We start from the raw sequence: 19,449 nt of genomic DNA on the forward strand, positions 1-19,449 counted from the left end.
CCTTCACGGACACATATGTGCTTCTGCTGCAGCGTGTGGCTGTACCTTTGGGTAGGGACAGAAGAGTGAACAGATAGCGCAGTGTGGTTGGAGTGCTGCCACTGCAGCATTGAAGGCCTTTTCTGCTAGGAAGTTGGGCGAGTGATTCTGCCACAGGTGCTCCTGTTTCTTCATGTCACTGTGCAGCGGCATGGGGGAGGACAGTTCTGTGGGTAAAAAAACAAACAAAAAAAACTAAATATGTGCTACTCCAAAAGAAGACATCCACAATCTGAATTAAGTGAAAAATTCCATTATTGGTAATGATTTCCTTTTTTCTTTGAAATGCATGTGTCAAATTAGGCAGAGTTGGTGCAATATAAAGATCTTTATTTCTATGTCTGTTGTGCAATTTCCTTATCGTAAAGTACTTTGTGCTGCATTTCTTGTATGAAATGTGCTATTCAAATAGTATTTATAAAATGTAATCTCATTATTACTACGGCTTTTTACATAAAAATTTAGTTGGCCGGAGCTTTGATGGGAACTTATTAGGTCACAAATTCTTTCTACCAATAAGGATGACAAAGGTGTCATTTGTCCCGCCCTAACAGATGCAACAACACTAACCATGCGTTCATGGACGTCAGAAAAACATTTTTCCCAGTGAAAACGTCACCATTAACGTCACTTCCTGTGGGAATCAGAGGTAGGAAACTCGGGCTAGATTTTGCTAACAGAGTTTCACAGTTGGCGACGCGTTGTTGACAACTGTTTGATGTTGGCGTCTTTGGTTCACTGAAAATATTTCAATAACAATAAACTGTTTATTGTGGACAAATGCCTCTGCCAAGAAACATACACAGACATAACATGTTTCAAATTATTCATAAATAGGCCTATGTATAAAAAAGCAACACATTATCCGTGTCCTTTACCGTTCGTTGTCCTGCAGATAACACAGACAAACACCTGTCCATGTGCTGTTTGTATGCTCGCATAAGAAAACAGCAGCAAATCTTTTGTTATTGTGGCCTCCATGTTTTCACCAACTGATGCTCTAGGCTACGGCCAACAGCTGGTGGCAGTCATGCAACAAGTTGCTTTGCCAAACGGCAATATAACAGAAGAAGAAGAACACGCATCCCGACCATGTGAACGCTGGCAGCCAGAAAAACTACGTAATCATGGGGGCGGTCCCGGTTATTCCCAGGTGGCATGAACGCGCCATAACAGTTGACTCAGGAGGATGTCAATCTCTCAGTCTAACCACACCCACACAGTCCTGGAAAAGGTCCAATCAGCCACATTAACTATAAACACCTGTGTGTGTTCAATGTAGCCCTTTTTATTTCATTTATCATTTTTTATTTATTTTTATTACGTTTAGTTGTTTCTATGCCTTGGGTTGAGGAAAGCTCTATTTTTGAAGTGAATTTGTTAATGTGCCTTGTTCGTTTGTTTGTTTATCTGTATACTCAAAGAAGTGAAAAAAGAAGAAAAAAAACACTCCCTTCTAGTTCACCTGTTACTCTTGTTATTTCCTACTTCCCAGACTGTCAGGAGTTGAGTTTTCATTTAAACTAAATTACAACTGGTGTGATAACTGCATGCCAAAATAAATCAGTGCTCACAAGACCAAATTGCCTCCGAAGTTGCCACATTGCAAAGGCTATTTTTAAACCGTCCGACGCAGTCAGTCCACATAAAACACACCGGGGCTACATTCACTTCTTGCCAACTTGACACCTTTTTCACGGCAGACATGTTGACATGTCATAGTAGGAAAAGCTCAAGTGTATTCAAAACCATTAATGATGGCTGCATTCCACTTAGGAGAGGTCTTGGTATTGTGCATGCTGACTCACTGAAATAGCTTACTGGGACACTTGATGGAATTGAGCCATCGTTAAGGTTATCAATTTCAGCTGTGCTTTTCCTACTATGACAAGTCCAAATGACTGCTGTGAAAAAGGTCCATGAGGGCAGAACAGCATCACCAATCTGTTTTAACCAAAGCGCAGCTAAAAACACCGGATCTGCAGCATGTTAACGTGTTGATCACTAACAAGCCTATTTGTAACCGGTAGGCTACCGACAACGTGATCTTCACCTGTTCAACTGACTTCACCAGATAGTCTGCGACTGTCCTGCTTTTATTACAGACATGTAAACTCACCACAGACAGTTGCCATTTGCATGGACTCACGGCGGTGCGGTGCTGAGAGTTAATAGAGGAAACACTGGAATGGATATTTGGCGTTATTTCAAACGAACGGCAAACACTGATGTATGAAACTGCTAATTTGATTAATTTACCAATTAAGCGAAGCCCACTTTAACCCCTGTATACAGAGTAGTATAATTGAAGCATTTTTGGAAATGCATGAAAATGTTTTTAAGAAGGGAGCCCTTGTAAAGAGACGGAAACAGCAGATTCCGTTCCAGACAAAAACAACACCACTCCTGATATAATTGGCTGATGAACACGAATACCACAGGCATCAACAACTCGCTGTTGTGGGTCTGGAATCAATTTTGCAGTAAAGGCCCCTGAAGCTACTGATCCAGACCGTTTGTCAAACCTGGATGGAAGGCAGGAAGAACTCTTCACAAGCTTGCCATTTAACTCTCTCTTTTCTCCCTCCACCAGCCTTGTCTTTCTCCTTGTTCCCCATCCACCCTTCTGAAGGACATGCCCTGGTCCCCTGCTGCAGACTTAAAGTGACTTTGAAAGCAGGTAATTGGAAGTCATGATCCCTGGATCAATAAGTGTCAGTCAGAAAATGAAAAGAAACAGACAGAAGGGAGGGGAGGGAAAAGAGGTCTTGTGGCCTGATTTCATTATCCCCACAGAGAGCTTTAGTCCCGTTTGTTTTTCTTTCTCCAAATCGATAATCAAAACACCAATGTCTTCTTCATTTAATGTACTGTGATGGAGAGGACAATGAGTGGAATAAATAATGAGGGGGTAGAGGGAAATAAAAAGGCTGTTAGATAAATATTGGTCAGTGTCAGGGTTCAACTGACATGGTCCGTTTTGGTAAATTTGTGTGAATAATCATCTTTAAATGTTACCATTTTCATTAGGGCTGCAATCGTGATGTCACTCTGTGCGATTTGAGTAAATGAAAAAGGTGTGCGTGACACCCCACGTCTCCACGCTGTAACACCCTTCACTTTACAGACATTTAAAACAGATGAAGCCACTGTGTCTCAAGAAGCTTGGGGTTCTCGGCTTACTCACTTTACGTCGTCTTTGCTATCTCTTTTTTCTCCAGTTTTTACCCTCACACAGTAGTAAAGTAAAGTAGTAAAGTATCAGTGCTATCATTCTGTATATTGTACGAGATTAATAGTGTAAGGCAATGTTCACAGGGTAGGAGAGAAGCAACGGAGGTTTGTGTTTTTAATATATTTCTCTGAGCAGTATGAACAATGTCAATGAAATCGAAATTAGCTCTTAGTATCTCCATCATTTACATTCAGCTGTTCTAGCTGTAGCTAGTCTGTGTTACAACTCCAATTTGTGAGTTGTCTGCCAGGAAAATCATGACACATATGATTACGTTTATGTTACAAGGTAGACAATCCTTTTACATCATTGACGCAAGGAAAAGTATCCTAGACGTCATTCTAGCGTTATGCACAACCATGCTATGCATGTTAGCCAAGCAACTATAAAACTTTGAATTTACACATATTTGAATTTACGCAGAATTACCTTTTGAGAAGAAAGCAGGCAACTTCGGCGTCCCTTTTTAAAATCCTTGCTCCTTATGAGCTCTTTCCATCTTGGAAAATCCACTCCAATATTAACTTTGGTCTTGTCACGTTGTCGTTTTAATTCTCTTTTTAACTTCCTTGGCGACTCAGTTATCTTCTCCCCCTCCCTGGCATTCGTCACGGTGCCACTGAGTTTAAAAGCGTGAAAGGCGGAGGTATGTCCCTCTTTGGAAAATGTATTTTAAAAATGGAGGCGCAACATGGCGGTGGTCATTCGAGCGAGTCACTTGTATGTATTCTGTAGGATTCTGAATGGCAGATGATTCTACGCGTACGAGAAGACTTAGTTGGTGGAAGTAATTACACATGAATGAGCACATATTTGTGAAAGAACCAAGGGTTTTTTGCAAAGAATCAACTCAAAAAATTACACAATGGAGCTTTAAAGAACGGTGAGTCCCCTTTAACAGAACACTTTCCATACAAATGGTACAGAGTTTAAAATAAGAATATATTCACACAAAAAATACACTTAAGGTTAAATAAATGTGCAATAACAGACACAAAGCCACACACCTTTGTCGCTGGTTGGGTCTTGCTTGAGGATAGACAGAGGGGAGCGCATGGGTGGCTTGCTGAGGGGGTGACGGCGACTCTTTTTTACCTCTGTTGGCATCTTCACCTTGGAGTATGCCTGACAAAGCACAATATTTTATAATAGTTTTATATTGTCTTTTTAAAATACTTTTATAAATGTGTTATTAGTTTAGCTGTGAGTTTTACAAATTGTTTCTACATGTACAGTAATTTGTTGCACAGTATCACATTAATCATCAATGAAACACACCTACGTATATTCAGATTCTTAATAAGATTTTTGCTGTGCAAAATTAACCTGCTTTGCCTGCAACTGTGCCAGAAAACCAATTAAAATGTAGAAGTTCAACTCTATTTTTAGACCAGCCCGGTACATATTTGTGCAGTAAAATACCAACTGTGGCTTGAGAATAATAAAAGTGTGCTGCCCTGTTGGACACAATAACTTGTTACAACTCAAAGCACAAATCCAATCGACCTAAAGCTGAACAATCTAACCTGGGTGGCACTCACATCCAGCTTGTTGTCTGCTGGGATGTCACTATGTCTCGGAGCAAGAAGGTTCCCCAGCTCTGAATGACTGGCCATGGTGTTCTTTGAAGTCTTGATGTTGGATGTAGCAAACTGCTCAAATGCTTCCTCAAACCCAGTGATGGCATTGTGGATATTTGAAATTTTCTTTGGCTTTTTATGCTTCTTTTTCTCTGGGTCCTCGGTCAGGTTCTCTGATTTGGCCTCGGGTTCTTGTGCTGGCAAAGAGAAATGACAAATGAAAAAAAAATTCACAAGAGTATTGATGGCCGTCGTGGCAAACAGAAAAGCTGTTGCGTCTAGTTAGGATGAATAGCAATGAAATACTCAAACCCAATATCTGTCTTTGTCTCTTATTCTAAAGGATATGTTATTCCTTGCAAACAAGAGATTCCATGTACGCCCGGGGAAGACGTACATGAGACTGAAGAGAAATTTGTTACGTGGCACTTTATACTTGAATGTCATTCTTTATTACAGCATGCTTATCAACAAGATCATAAGACAGGATACAGCATTTCCGATCACCCTGTAACACTTTCCTCTATGAGAGCAAGGCCGCTCTCTGCTCCTCCTCCTTTCCATGCCTGCAGTCTTCACCTGGCAACAGTTGTCATGTAGTTGATATGCAAATTGGATATTTTTACACAGACATACGTGGAGGTGTCCAATTCTTATAGAGACGTGGCAAGAAGCCTAATACTTACTTCTCCAGGCTTTTATCATTACCTGATACTTACAGTTTCACTACAGTCACTCTTAGGTTATACTTCATTATGTTTTGGCAGCCACTAGCATATGAACATTTTAACACAACAATTCTCCTAACAGAGTGATGGCTCATCAAACATTTCAAGAAGGGTGAAAAGGTGATAGACGGCATGAGGTACTGGGATTAATACTGGGGTGGGGACTGAGCCGGGAGATGATGAGTTTTGAATTTAGAGGGTTCCTTTTTTAATGTTTTTTAATCGAGTTATGGATATTTATGCTGCGGAAAGTTCAAGAGAATCTGCAGAAACACCTCTAATTCAAAATAAACCAGCTATGTTGGTTTTGATCATGTCCACATTAATCTAGTGTCATGCTCTGTAATACAACCTTGTGTGTTTACACAAACAAACAAACTGCAATATCTTACAGCTCATTTCATTCTCACCCTCTACAGCTGGAGTCTCCGCTTCTTTAGCAGTGCGCTCGGCAGCCTCGCGCTCCTCACGCTCGGCAGCCTCACGCTCCTCACGCTCCATGGCCTCCAGGGTCATAATGGCCTCTTTGGCCAGACGCTCCTCTCTCTCCTGCCTCCGCTGGGCCTCCTTCTCCTCCACCTGACGCTGGTACTCGGCAGCATTCAGCTCAATGCCTTCCTGTGCCAGCACCTTCACCTCCTCCAGCTTTAGACGACGCACCTGCTTCATCTTCTGCATGGCCCTGGGGTGGGGCACAAAGGCCAGTAAATTATTCAAATTATAATCAATCAATCAATCAATCAATCAATCAATCAATCAATCAATCAATCAATCAATCAATCTAAAAAACATATCCATTTGAGAGCAGAATAAGCTAATATATAGAGAAACTAATAAACTTTAGTTAAGTTCCTGCACTCAACCCATTCTACCTCTTTTCTTGTGCTAAACATATTATTTTGTTTGTATATATATATATTGGTTTCTGGATTTATTGCATATTAAAGCTTTAGTGCGTAACTTTTTGATATTAATAAATGTCTGTTACATGTTCATGCCATTGCCAAATGAGTTGCTACAAAGCCAATTAAGACTATCAGCTCCACACAACTCTCTCTGTATTTCTCAGTATGGCTATGTTCAGAAGATTGTGTCGTCCGGTGACTTTCCCACGCAGAAACTCAAGTGAAGATCATTACCTCTTCTGAAGAGTCCATCATGTTTTTTTTAATCCTACGTGTCCTCCTTGGCTACTAGTAACTGCATCGAGGAGGGGTGGGGGCGCGTGCGCAATAACATAAGGCTTATATCATGTGGACGTGCCGACCGTTTTGTTGTCATTACTTAGAATTCCTCATGGGGGCGACAGAAACTACGCACTATAGCTTTAATGTTTAATATGTTTGTTCATGTATGCACCATTCACCAAGGCAATAAACCATTTTATGATTTTATAATCTTTCAAAAGGCATTAAAATTACTAATGTGCAGATTTGTATATTTATATTCATGTGCAAAATTTGCATCAAAACCTCAGAATTAAGACAATTTATGCAGTTTGTGCTCTCACTTTCGCAGGACATTTGCTCTGTAGTTTACACGATGCTCCCTCCAGCGCTCTAGTTCGGGGCTGTTGAGCACTGTGGGCTTAAGGTGGTCCAACACTGTGATGTCTTTGCCCTGCTTCCACAGTTCGTAGCGATCCGGCTGCAGGCAGCGCACAAACACGTCCATAGAGATCTTCACCATGTCTTTACGGCAGGTACACTAGAGAATAATGAGCAGAGAAGGAAGAGGTGACGTTATGTTAAGAGTAGAGAGTGGTTGCAGGTAGGACATAAAGCAACCTATGTTCCACCGTAAACAAACAAACCTACTCCTCCACAGCGGAAGAAATCTGCCGTTTGTCTTGCAGCAGAAATCAAATTTTACAAAAAGATGGATCTTAAACTGAAATTCTATGTATTTACAAAAAAATATTTGTAATGTTTTATAATTAATACGTCATTAGATTCATATGTATGACAAGTGTGTTATGGTCTCTGCCAAGACCGTGTCTTTATTCTCCCCACTGAAGAGGCTTTTCTCTTGCAATGAAAGAACATTATTAATCGGCTACAATTCTGCATTTGAAATATCATGTATGCAAATCGCATTAATTATGATACACCCGACATACCTTGATTTCACCCTAATTACAATATGGGGGAAGATACAATAGAAAGGCTACATTTATGCAGCCAGTGTATAAGATTGACAACCGCATTTACTAATGAAAGCGATTTTTGAATGACAGTGTACATATCACTGCAGTTGTGAACAAGTAAATAAAGTCAGGAATGTTAGCTAATCTAAACTGAGGACATGTAACCATAAAGACAGTTAGTACACACCAAAAGTGGTGACTGTTGTAGTCTTCAGGTGTTTTTTGCCACAATTTACTACTTCATTTTTTAAAGATAAAAGGCTGGTAAGGTTAACATACAGTATGTTCAAAGAAAGTAACTTGGCAGAAAAGGTTTGGATGAAACACCACTTTAATCTCCATCTCTGTGAGGCCATAAGTGTACAAAGAAGTGGCCAATAATTGGTGCCCCATGGGTTTGTAAATGTGCATCAAATATGATAGGGAGTAAAATATGGCAGGTAATAAGACTTTGCTCAATTTGACAATGTGCAGATAGTTTAGAGGTAAATGAGAGCGATAGCTGCACCCTATAACCACTCACACCTCAAGATGCCTCCTCAAACCTTCATCACGACATTACAGGATGGATACAATGGATCGTTCTGCTGACTATAGAAGGGAGGAGCTGTAAAATTAAACCTTATTCTGCATATAATGGCAGGTACAGCACAGAGACGTTTGGGAATGAAGGAAACAAATGGAGGGAAATGAAACAAACAAAGATGGGTGAGGAGAGAGAGCGAGAGATGAATATTTTCTTTTGTGCCTTGTTTGCTGGGTAACATTCTGGCCCTATTATTTCCTGAGCTGTACTGAGAGCCTTATGTTCAATTACTTGGAACACAGCAGCTCACCCTTCCCAGCAAAACAATATCCAGCCAACATCTTATCGAGACACCACTTGACAGACGGAAACATTAATATATGGTGTTGGGTGGGGGGTGTTGGAGCGGAAAGTGGGAGGGCAAGTGAGCATGGGTACAGCTGATTGTTACCATCGTGAAACCTTTAGTGAAAACAGCAACATGCCATGAAACTACAAATGCAAAAGAACAAAAGATAAACATTGCTCTTACACCAATTGTTCCTAGCAAAATGTGCCATTATTTATTTGTAAAAGGATATAAAGGCTCATTTTATTTTTATGAAACTATTAAGAGGTTATGGAGATTGTTGCCATTCTCTAAGGCCAGGACGAGTTACACTTTATTATCATATGAAAACTTAATTAGAGGAGGGAAACAGATTTGGATATGCACACGATCTGGAAAAACAAAAACTCGCCCTGAGGCAGGCAATCAATGAGCCCTGAAGTATACTTGGGCTCCTAATGAAGCTAAATTGTTGGAGCCACAGAAAACCTAGAGCCTGGGGACTCTCTATGGATCAGGAGACACAGTGATTGTGCCATGTACTAATAATAAAACAGGGTTTTAGTAGGACCTGACCCACAGTGGCTGGGAAAATTTGATTATCTCAAATTCTTTATGCTTGCTTGGATCACATTATCACTGATGAGGACAGAAATAACCAGAAAGATGATCCTAAGAATTAAGAACAATTGGAGATGTAATTACAAATAGTTAAGATGGAAAATGCAGAAGTGTAACATACTGCAAAGCAGAGCTGTATATCATTTTATACAGTCTATGATATAATTCAGCTGCTCATGCTGTTAAAACCTACTGTGAAATGGGACAAAAACATATCTGAAGCCTCAGTTGCTTGTGTCTGCTCCACAAATGTTTCTAAGGTTTTCCATATGCTGTGACAAAAAGGTGCTGACAAAGTTTAAATAATGACTCACTCATTTCTTGTCTTTTTTTTAAATAAATAGTGAGTGATGCAGAAATGTTATTACTAAGTGGTGTATGGCTTTTATAACTGTACTGACTGTGTGCATAACAGTATATACAGCACTGTATTACTGCATCGGTCAGGTTTATGTTTATGTTGCACCAAGTCTTCGGTTGTAAATGTTAGCAATATTTCTACTGTGATGAAACAGTGCCCACAAATCCCACTGTGTGGCAAGCAGTCTCTGTCCTTTATTACAATATGACTACCCTCTAATGGCAGTGAGTGGTGGCAAGGTATTGCATAGCTTGCCTTGAAACTGAAGTTGCAAATAATCATCTTTTCATGGTCTGCTGGAAGAATATTGAACATTTGAGCATTTTTCTGTGGACACAACTTGTCCTTGGCTCTATGCAGGGTTTGCTACAAGAGCAATCATACTCTTATCCGTTTAATAATTCAGTGAGCTTCCCACACAACTAAAAAAAATGCTTTTTGTTTATGGTTATCGTTGGCATGGGTTGCATATAAATAAAGTCTAATAAAAATTCAGTATCTCCAATCACAGCATGTCTGGGTTCCCCAAAAAAGACAAGTCTGCAAGCAAATATAAAAAAAGACAGAGTGAGTCCTCTGCAATTCACTTTCACGATGAAAAAGTGATGTGATTTAGTCTGGGAACAGGGAGGATGATTTCTGCTGCTCTCCCAGTCAGTAAAAATCACAGCAGAAGCCTGGGGGAACAGCCGCAAAGTGTGACTGAGCACCAGACGAACAGAGAGAGGCTTTCATTGAGAATACTACAGACCTGGAACATAGAATCTGCTAACATGCAGCAACATAATGGTGTGGCGGACATAACTATTTTCAGAAATAATCTGTAAGGTCTGTTTTGCCATCTTCATTTGGCTCATTGCTGAGCTGTTTTCTTACAAACTTAGCAAAAAAAATTGCATGTAGCATACAACTCAGTGTGGCTTAGTGCAGTGGCTTTCTTCTTGATTTCTGCTTTTTTTTTTTCTCTAAGCACTGGGTGACACTTCATGACCAGATCAAAATAGGTTAAACTCCTACTTCTCTATCCAAATTAAAGGGGTGATAGAATGCAAAACCGATTTTACCCTGTCATAGTTGAATAACGACAGTTTGGTGGGTGAATAGGACATACATAGAACCTCAAAATCCCATTGACACCTCTTTCCTCTGCAAATCTCACAATTTGAATTCTCACTGCCTCTGAAAACGGGCAAATCTGAACAAAGCTAAAAGTTGACATCAACTTCTTAATTCCTCCTTATATGGCACTACCTTCTATCATTGTAACGCCCCAAAATTTACATACTAGGCCACTAACTGATCTGAGGTCAGTTAGTCTTCTGAATAGGTCAGGCAGATCTCAGAAATTGTTCATCTGCTGTTTTACCACTAAAATCACTTCTGAGACTTTTTTATGCGAGAAATCAACTATGTAGAGGTCAAATATGGGCCGTTTTACAAAAATGTATGGCTAAACCGGCCTGCTGTGAGGAAGATGGAGCTCCGTCACGGCTGGCAGCCAACGGTGCTTGATACCCACGCAAAGTCACCATTTCTGGGTTAGTGGACTACCAAACGCTGCTGCCCTGACAGAGCTCCTTGGCCTGCAACGCCCCTCTTCCTGCTAAATGGCCATTCTGTGTAAGTGAGGGTGTGGTCAGCGAACTTGTTACGCCCGCAATCTCTTACCACAGGCTCCAGTTAATCTTATAATGGATGTGTATCGAGTTATTTAAACAAACGATCGGGGAAATAAACGCCTCTTGTCCGCGAGTGAGCTGGATGGAGCTCTATCAATGAGAACTAGCTAGCTAGCTAGCTTGCCCCCTCCTAACAAGACCTCTAAAATTCACAAAATGGCAAAATTGAAATAGGACAAAGGTGTTAGCTTTGTTAACACCTTAGGGAGCTGTGATATACATTTCGTGACAAAATTCAAACTGTAAATATACGATAGTTATGCCGAAAGTGTAGCAACAATCTTTTCCCATAGGATTAAATGGGACACATAGCCTAGCTAGCAGCTCCTCCTAAGGAGACCCCTAAAATTCACAAAAATGCATTAAATTGAAATCGGACACAATTGTTAGCTTTGTTAAGACCTTAGGGAGCGGTTATAAGTGGCGTGACGAAATTCAAACTGTAAATATACTCTAGTTATGCCAAAAGTGTAGCTAACGAGCCGCGATATGTACACATAGGATTGAAGGGACACTAGCAGCTAACGAAACCCCTAATGTTCACAAAAATGCATTAAATTGAAATCGGAAACAGTTGGTAGCTTTATAAGACCTTGGGGTAGCTGATATATAAGTGGCATGACGAAATTCAAACTGTAAATATACTCTAGTCTATGCCGGCAACTGGTAGTAAGTAACCGAGAAACGGTGACTTTCACTGGGTATGGAGATTGCTCCTACAGTCCGACACGTCTTACCAAATTTGCAATTAGCCATCAAATTTCGTAAAATGGCCCATATTTGAGCTTTATATAGTCGATTTCTCGCATAAAAAAGTCTCGGAAGTGAATTTAATAACAAAATAGTAGACAATGTATAACTTTGCAGTGTCTGAAATATGAGACCTGCTTTCTCGTCTAAAATGTGTTTCTATGTGGTTCGCTCAAACCAATCAGCGTGCAGCTCATCTAAATATTCATGAGCATACCATATTTGGAAGAAAAGCTCTGTTCACAGTGTGAAATACCCTATATAATCATTCTATCACCCCTTTAAACAAGGGACTTATGTACATCTATTGTGAATGTCATTTTATGTTGACAGTTGTTTTAAAGATGCTTGGTACATGCGTTTTTGATTTGGTATAAGGTGATCCCTACAATAGTCAATTAGAGTCAATAGCCATGTCTGTTTGAAGTATTCTGAGGGAGAAGTTGAACCCCTGAATTACTTCAAAGAAAGAAAATGAAATGGCTAATACCGAATGCATATTCAGGAAGGTTGAGGAGAAGGTTAATTAAGACTGCAATGTCTGAAATAATAGAAGTAGATGCACACACAGCACACAAAGAGTGCTGACAGTAGGCCCGCTTTGACCATATGTGTGTTCGCTTGGTAAGTCAGACAGATGGGTCAGCAGTTGGGGAGCTTGAATTTAAGAAAACTGAGACATGAAGCACGCCCAAGCTCACTCTCTCCTTTTCACTGCTGTTTTCTGTCAGCCCCCAAACGGTGACAAATTCGATCCTGAGCCCCATCGCTCACTGTCCTGTTTGGTGCTGACAGAATAAGGCTTGGTAGGGAGAGGGCAGGAGAGAGAGGGAAGACAGCCAAACGAGTTAACAGATGACTGCTTGAGCTTAAGACAGAGAGGGAAAGATGGGGGGAGTTAGAAAGACCAAGAGACAATGAGAGACTTCAATGTTGCCAAGCAAGTTGCTGGTGTAGGCGAGCTATATAAAACTACTGTATATATAAAACAAATTACTCAAAAATATATTGGTGGAAATAACTGCCCAATTTCTCACTGAAGATGCAGTGCAATGTTTTTAAGACTCTACATACGAGTACTTTACTTGAAGCTAACCTATGTAACTTTTGCTATTCAGCTGTCAGACACGTTACAATTACAGCATACTGTAATGGTAAATGCTAAAATGTGGAGTAAGAGATGCAAACGCTTGCATAAGCTACTGCTTGCAAAACTCCTGAGATCATTGAACTAACCAAGGAGCTTTTCCTTTGTAAGAAGAAGGTGTTATTTCTTCTTTAAAAAGTGACATGGTCTCACTTTAAGGGCTGAGTTGTACTCAAAGTTGTATTTAAAAACTTGACTTTAAGGGACTTTAAATGACAATTTGTGTGTCTGGGTTCTCCAGGCATTTGAAATTCAATTAAAAAAAATATAATTAGTTACCTTCAAAAAAGAAGGTAACTAACCTAAGTTAATATACTGACAATTTGACAGACCAATACACTATCTAGATGTGTCTGTGATAATTGTTCTAATTGCACTCTTGAGAACTAAAACCGTGGGCAAAAAAAACTATTTAACTTCCGTTGGGACTGAATTGAAGCAGCAATGGTTAACAGACAATCTCTGTAACCACTATGCTACTGCACCGACCCAAGAGAATGAAAATGTCTGTATAAAAAGACGAAGAGAAAAAGGTGGACTGGCAGAAAGCGCCCGTCTCATTGGCCAAGCTGTTCTCTTTCATATTCCTCTGACTGTGCGTGGTGCTGCGCTGTTGATTTGTCGACTCGGATTAGCAGTGCAGAGTGAGTGGACCACTCTTCTTTATCACACTGAGACAAGTTTAGTGGGGGGTGCTCCCTTGAGCACTGTGCTGGGTAAAGGGAAGACTGTTGGAGCTTGGACCACTTGTTCTTAAATTACAAGTGGACACATGGGTAAAGTAGGAAGGCCGAAAATGAGAAAAAGGGAGAAGGGAGGGAGCTGTAGCTCTGTATAAATCTGACATGCAGCCAAGTAGAGAGAAAGCAGGGAAAGGGGCACACCACATACATGTGAACACTCACACCCAAGAAAAGACTACATTGTAGTTGGGCTCCCGTCCACAACCAACCCATGCCCTGTCAATTTCATGCTCAGCAGCCCACAGGCAAAGAGGCAGCTTGCGTCAATGGAAGGATGCGAGGGTACAGTTAGTGTCGGTAACAGATGGTGTGCAGCAGCAGAGAACAAGACATTGCTTTTATATTTCGATATGATCTATTACTTTATTCCTTCAGAGAACCAAACAGCCAAAGCTGGAAGGCTGCAAAATGACACATTGGATCAAACCTCTTGAAGTGGAATGTCTACATTTGCCCGCAGTCATTGTACCTTTACAGTACACTGACTTCATCTCATTGTTACAAGACTTAATATCCAGTATGCCTGACTTATCTTACCTGGGTAGCCATTTTGCCGTAGTCCACCCAGCGCAGGGTGGCAAAGTTTGTGGACTCTGCACAGTTGAAGCCATGGTTGAAGCCAGCATGGTAGCCATAAGGAAAGGTGACCATAAACTCCCCTTCATTTTGAGTTATCTGATCAAACAGAGAAAAAAAAACAGAAAAGATTTACAAAACATTTCAGTTTGTAGAGGCAAAGATTATATGGAAACATTTTACACATAATTCCCATTGAGGTTTTAGGTGTTCAACTCCTCAGAAACAACTTTTCTGACTTGCGAGCAAAATTAATTCAGCCAAACATGATTGCTGCTCCAAGGGTTGAGTGTCTTCACATGAGCACAGTGTTATTCTGAGAAGGTTTAAAAATGTGAGGACAAGTTCAGAACATTCTTCTTTTTTTTTTATTATTTTTTTTTATGTCTAGCCCCACAACTTAAGCCCTATATGTCTGGCTGTGGATCGCAACGTCTTTGTGAAGCCTGGATCCAGGCAATCAAGAGACATCAAGCCAGACAAGGTGACAGGCATGAGGGGAGAAACAGGGGTAGAGGCTGAGAGCAGGAGAGAAACTTCATCTAAAGGCAGTGGTTCAGATATCAAACATCCCTTTTTGCTATTGCAAGAATGCAAGAAGACGGTTTTATTTTTTCACATGAATCAAGAGAGGTACTGTAGATTTGTAACGAGTAACATGTTCGCTGTGATAATGACGTCCTGAGGGGAGAATGGAGATATAAATGGGGTGGGGGGGGGAACCCCCTGCTGACAGTTAACCTTGTATGGCTGCTCTGTGCCAGTTTTATTTTCCTTCAATCTTTCATTAATCTTTTGCACTGTGAAGATGTATATTGCCTAATGAATAGAACAAAAACAGAAAGAATGCCAATCAATTCCCTATGACAGACAACCAAACTATCATACAGTATCATTAGTGCAGCCTGTAGGAATTGTGATGTTTGCGTCAAAGCCTTGCGTTGTCATTAGTCATTCAAAATAAGCCCACGTCTTCTTACGCAAGAACCACAAATGTTATCAGAGACCAGGCAGTAAGGAATACACAACTTAAACTCCTCAAACATTATATATTCCAAGCACCTTTATTATTATTTTTTAGATTTTCTTTTTTGGGGGGCTTTTCCACCTTTATTTGACAGGACAGCTAGGTGAGAAAGGGGAGAGAGAGGGGGAAGACATGCAGGAAATCGTCACAGGTCTGATTCGAACCCTGGACCTCTGCGTCGAGGCATAAACCACTCTAAGTATACGTGCGCCTGCTCTACCCACTGATCCAACCAACATGGTCCTTTATTATTTTAATATGAATGTCTTCGCCACATCGCTATGCAACTGAGGATGTGTGAAAAGATGTTAATGTAAAAGGTGGCTCTACCTTTATGCAGGCATCATGACTGTCATTCAATACTGGCTGAAGTAAAGAAATAGAAGCTTTGAATGTTAACAGAGACATTATCCCCTATACTTAGACAAAAATGAATCCTATTTTCTCATGGTGAACAATAAAATGCCCTTTGTCATGCAACATGGACCAGTCGGCACTCACCCTGTCAAAAGGAATGCCATATTTCTTCAGGATGGATGGAGATATCAGCGTCATCTTGTGGCGAAGGAAGGCGTCACAGCCTTGGGAGCTGCCGGGGAAGAAGCCTGCAGGGGGTGACAGCGAACAGATATTTCACTGACAATCCAGATAGACCCAAATTATTTGATAAAAACCAAGTTTACATTATATTAAAACCAAAGACTGTACAATACCAAACATTGTGTAGCCATATGTGCAGTATACCTGTCTTTCTTTCCGTCATATTCTGTGAAATTCCTATACATGTCAACATTAAAAATATGTAAATCTGCGAAAATATACAGAACGCAGAGGACTGTGTGTCATTGTAAGGCAGAAATTCACTGGACATGTTTATGTATTGTGTTTCATTACATTTAAAACCTTAGTTTACATAATGTATGATCAGTAATCAGAATTGTACGCTACCTTTATTTTACAGTAGATGTGGTTATTTTCATATATGTATTGGACCATTTTTAAATGTATTTTAATTTGTATCGTTCATAATTTTTCTAATGTAAAATATTAGAAAACGGTTTAGTGATAGGATGCTGCTTTAAGAGTTTATTAAATATGTAAAGAACGCCAGATAAGCACTGCTAATTAAACAGATTTCTGCAGCAGAAATGTAGCTGTGTTTACTATATTATTCTTAATCCCACAACCTGAAAAAAGGAAATCCGGTTTCCCCATGACATGGGCGTGAATTAATTTATTACCCAAAGTGTGGAATAATCATATTACCGCAGTGCATGGCAATGCATTGTTTGTGTGCCTCCCGGTGGGATTTCAGGGGATCTCTGCTGGATTGCATCATGGCACAAAGAAAGACTACAGCACAAAACTGGGACTGGGTGCTGTCATATATTTAAAAATCTTTATCCCATATAGCATGACCAAAGACAAAACATTTGCCTGAAGAAGATCTACTTTGCAATGGCAGACAATTGGGTGTATAGATATTGTGCTAGTAATTTCAAGAAGCAGCAGCCCTAACAAGATTGGAAGACAGAAGTTACCCATTGCCTTAACCATGGTCTCATCTGTTAACTGTGTTATAGATAATCCCAAACAATACAATGAGGTTTTTAACGGCTGTGCATTAATTGTTGATGGCTATGCACCCAAGGTCACTCGTGAATAAACATCTGCATATTTACAAAACCATTCAAATTCTTTATTATTCTATTGTGCAAATGTGTGATTGCAACTACGACTATGTAAGCAAAAGCACACTTGAATAGCTGCTGAAACTTAGCAATGTTACCTTATCTGTTATACAACAACCACCCCACCTCCTTAAGAACACAGACTGCTTTGACATCATAATATACCCCTCTGACATTTTGGATTTTCAAAGCGCCAACTCCCTATCTAAAACAAAGGCTCACTTTTGCTCTTGGAGACAGAGAGGCACGGACTTAGCATAATCAAAAGAAAGAATTTCTCCTCCATCGCTCACTCTCCCGCTCTTTACTGTCTGTACCCGCCAGTGCCTCAAAGGGGGGTCCATCCAAGTCTCCACCCAGTTAAACTTTAATGTGACTGACAGTATAATCGGCACCCATTTCATCCTTCTTTTTCACTGCATTGTTTCAGCCTCGGTTCCACCCTACAAAGCAAGAGAGGGAGAGCGGGTCTCTATTCTCTCATCAGCTGCCTGCTTGTTGGAGCTGATAAAAAAGGTGAATAATGTGCCGACAGAGCCCGGGTATTAATTCCCATTAAAATGCAGCTGGCTCTCAGAGATCTCCGCTGGGTAATATTAACTTAAAGGCTTCATTCTGTCCTTTTGAGTTTGAAAATTAACTTCCTGCCTCAAACCCTGCACCCTCCCACCCAAAAAGTATGAAGTCATGACTGAAATAATGCGGAGATAAGGAGTGATAAGAGCAAAGGCTGTCGCTGTGTCAAATGTTTGAAGTTTTCAAGTAACAAGACCATTGTCCCAGACCTATTAGGCATTCCTACTACGCTCATAACTGTCTTTTTAGGACCTCGTAAACAGTTGGCTACCTGTGCCGACGATGGCTTTGATAGGTCAGTAGGTGCTTGTTAAATAATGTTGGCATTGCTTTCCTCCTACTGCCAGCTGCTTAGAAGGGAAAAGAAGGCTGCGATCTGACTGTGAGCTCTATGCTCACATGAAGAGTGATAAGAAATGTCTACATTGTGTATTTTAAATTTGGGGTTCGATATCTATGAACCCCAGTATTGAATTCGCTAGTAACTTGTAGTTCCATATGCATATAATCTAAATCTTTGATCATCCTACCAGCATGCATACACTACACTATAAATCATGTGTTTTATTTTACCAGGACAGTTTTTTTTCCCTTTGAAGAGATTGCCTGTCCGTCACAACTCACATTTTGTGCATTACATATTCCAGCCACTCCAGCACAAAATAAGATGTTAAGTGACAGCGGCTATGGATTTGTGATTATTGATTTGTTCTCAACTCTTCACAGCAACAAGGACAAACAGTGTGTCTATTTAATGTAGTTTGGATTGGGGCAACTCAGAGACACTCAGCCATCATCCCCACATCTTTTACCTCACTCTGAGCAACAATAACAAGCTAATCCTCATTGATCAAAACAGGGGATAGGAAGAGGAGGGAAACATGAGTGGTGGGAATAAAAAGGGAGAGGCGCAAGGAGAAATCTTATGTCAAAGAGAGAGGGGTAGGTGGAAACACTAAAGGCAGAGTTGTTAAAGACTATTTCACTTCAGGCACTATTTATCTGAGTCACAGAATTTGAGAACCTCATGTCCGAACCAACTCTAATATTCAGCAAAACATGTACGGGTTTAAGTTAATTAGATATGCATTCTGACACACTCCGTCAAACTTGTTCTAATGTGTTGTGACAGACAATATAGCAAGCAGCAACAGCCGATGCCTGCTCCTCTGCACCATGAATCAACCATTGAGGCATATTGCACAGTCCCGACTGATTGGACTTCATTGTATAGGCAACATACACAGTCGATGCTGCTGGCGTCAGTTTAACCAGCCTCTTCTCTAAATTTCGCATCTACAGCCCTCCTGGTCTTTTTAGTACAAGTGACTGCACTCATTAAGTGCTTGAAGCTGCTCTTCCTTCTCAGACTCCATTTTCGCACAGCCAGGTGACAAATAAATCTATGTTTTTGTATGTGGTGAGAAAGCGGGACATCACAAGTTTCTCAACTGCGGAATACATGCAATAGATTATTCAATGTGTGGCCTACAGCGTGCACATCAACACTGTGTCAGCCAGACAAGAAACTGCCAAAAGGTTGTTTATTGTGAGTGTTAAAGGGTGCCAAACACTTTTGTGCATGCTGTGCTTAAGAGGAATGAGGCAGGGTGTAGTAGCTGAGAAGAGCTACTTTACTTTATATTCTCCCATGCAAGGGAGAACCAGTAAGTGTGCTTTGGATGTGTGCTAGTGT

General features: G+C 40.5%; 1 protein-coding gene across 3 annotated transcripts in view; it reads right to left on the minus strand.

Moving 5' to 3' along the window:
* The window catches only part of kdm4b (lysine (K)-specific demethylase 4B), a 62,584-nt gene that overhangs the window by 14,701 nt on the left and 28,434 nt on the right, over window positions 1–19,449 (minus strand). For 2 of the 3 annotated variants that reach the window (XM_028587296.1, XM_028587295.1), the window contains exons 7-13: window positions 15,988–16,091; window positions 14,421–14,558; window positions 7,093–7,289; window positions 5,993–6,264; window positions 4,801–5,051; window positions 4,282–4,399; window positions 46–206 (exon numbers count right to left, since the gene is read on the minus strand). In XM_028587296.1, coding sequence (XP_028443097.1) covers window positions 46–206; window positions 4,282–4,399; window positions 4,801–5,051; window positions 5,993–6,264; window positions 7,093–7,289; window positions 14,421–14,558; window positions 15,988–16,091 — 1,241 coding nt within the window. The remainder of the gene's footprint in view (window positions 1–45; window positions 207–4,281; window positions 4,400–4,800; window positions 5,052–5,992; window positions 6,265–7,092; window positions 7,290–14,420; window positions 14,559–15,987; window positions 16,092–19,449) is intronic. The other variant, XM_028587298.1, reaches the window with a different exon arrangement.

Source organism: Perca flavescens, chromosome 9, assembly GCF_004354835.1.
Source record: "Perca flavescens isolate YP-PL-M2 chromosome 9, PFLA_1.0, whole genome shotgun sequence".
Lineage (NCBI taxonomy): Eukaryota > Metazoa > Chordata > Actinopteri > Perciformes > Percidae > Perca > Perca flavescens.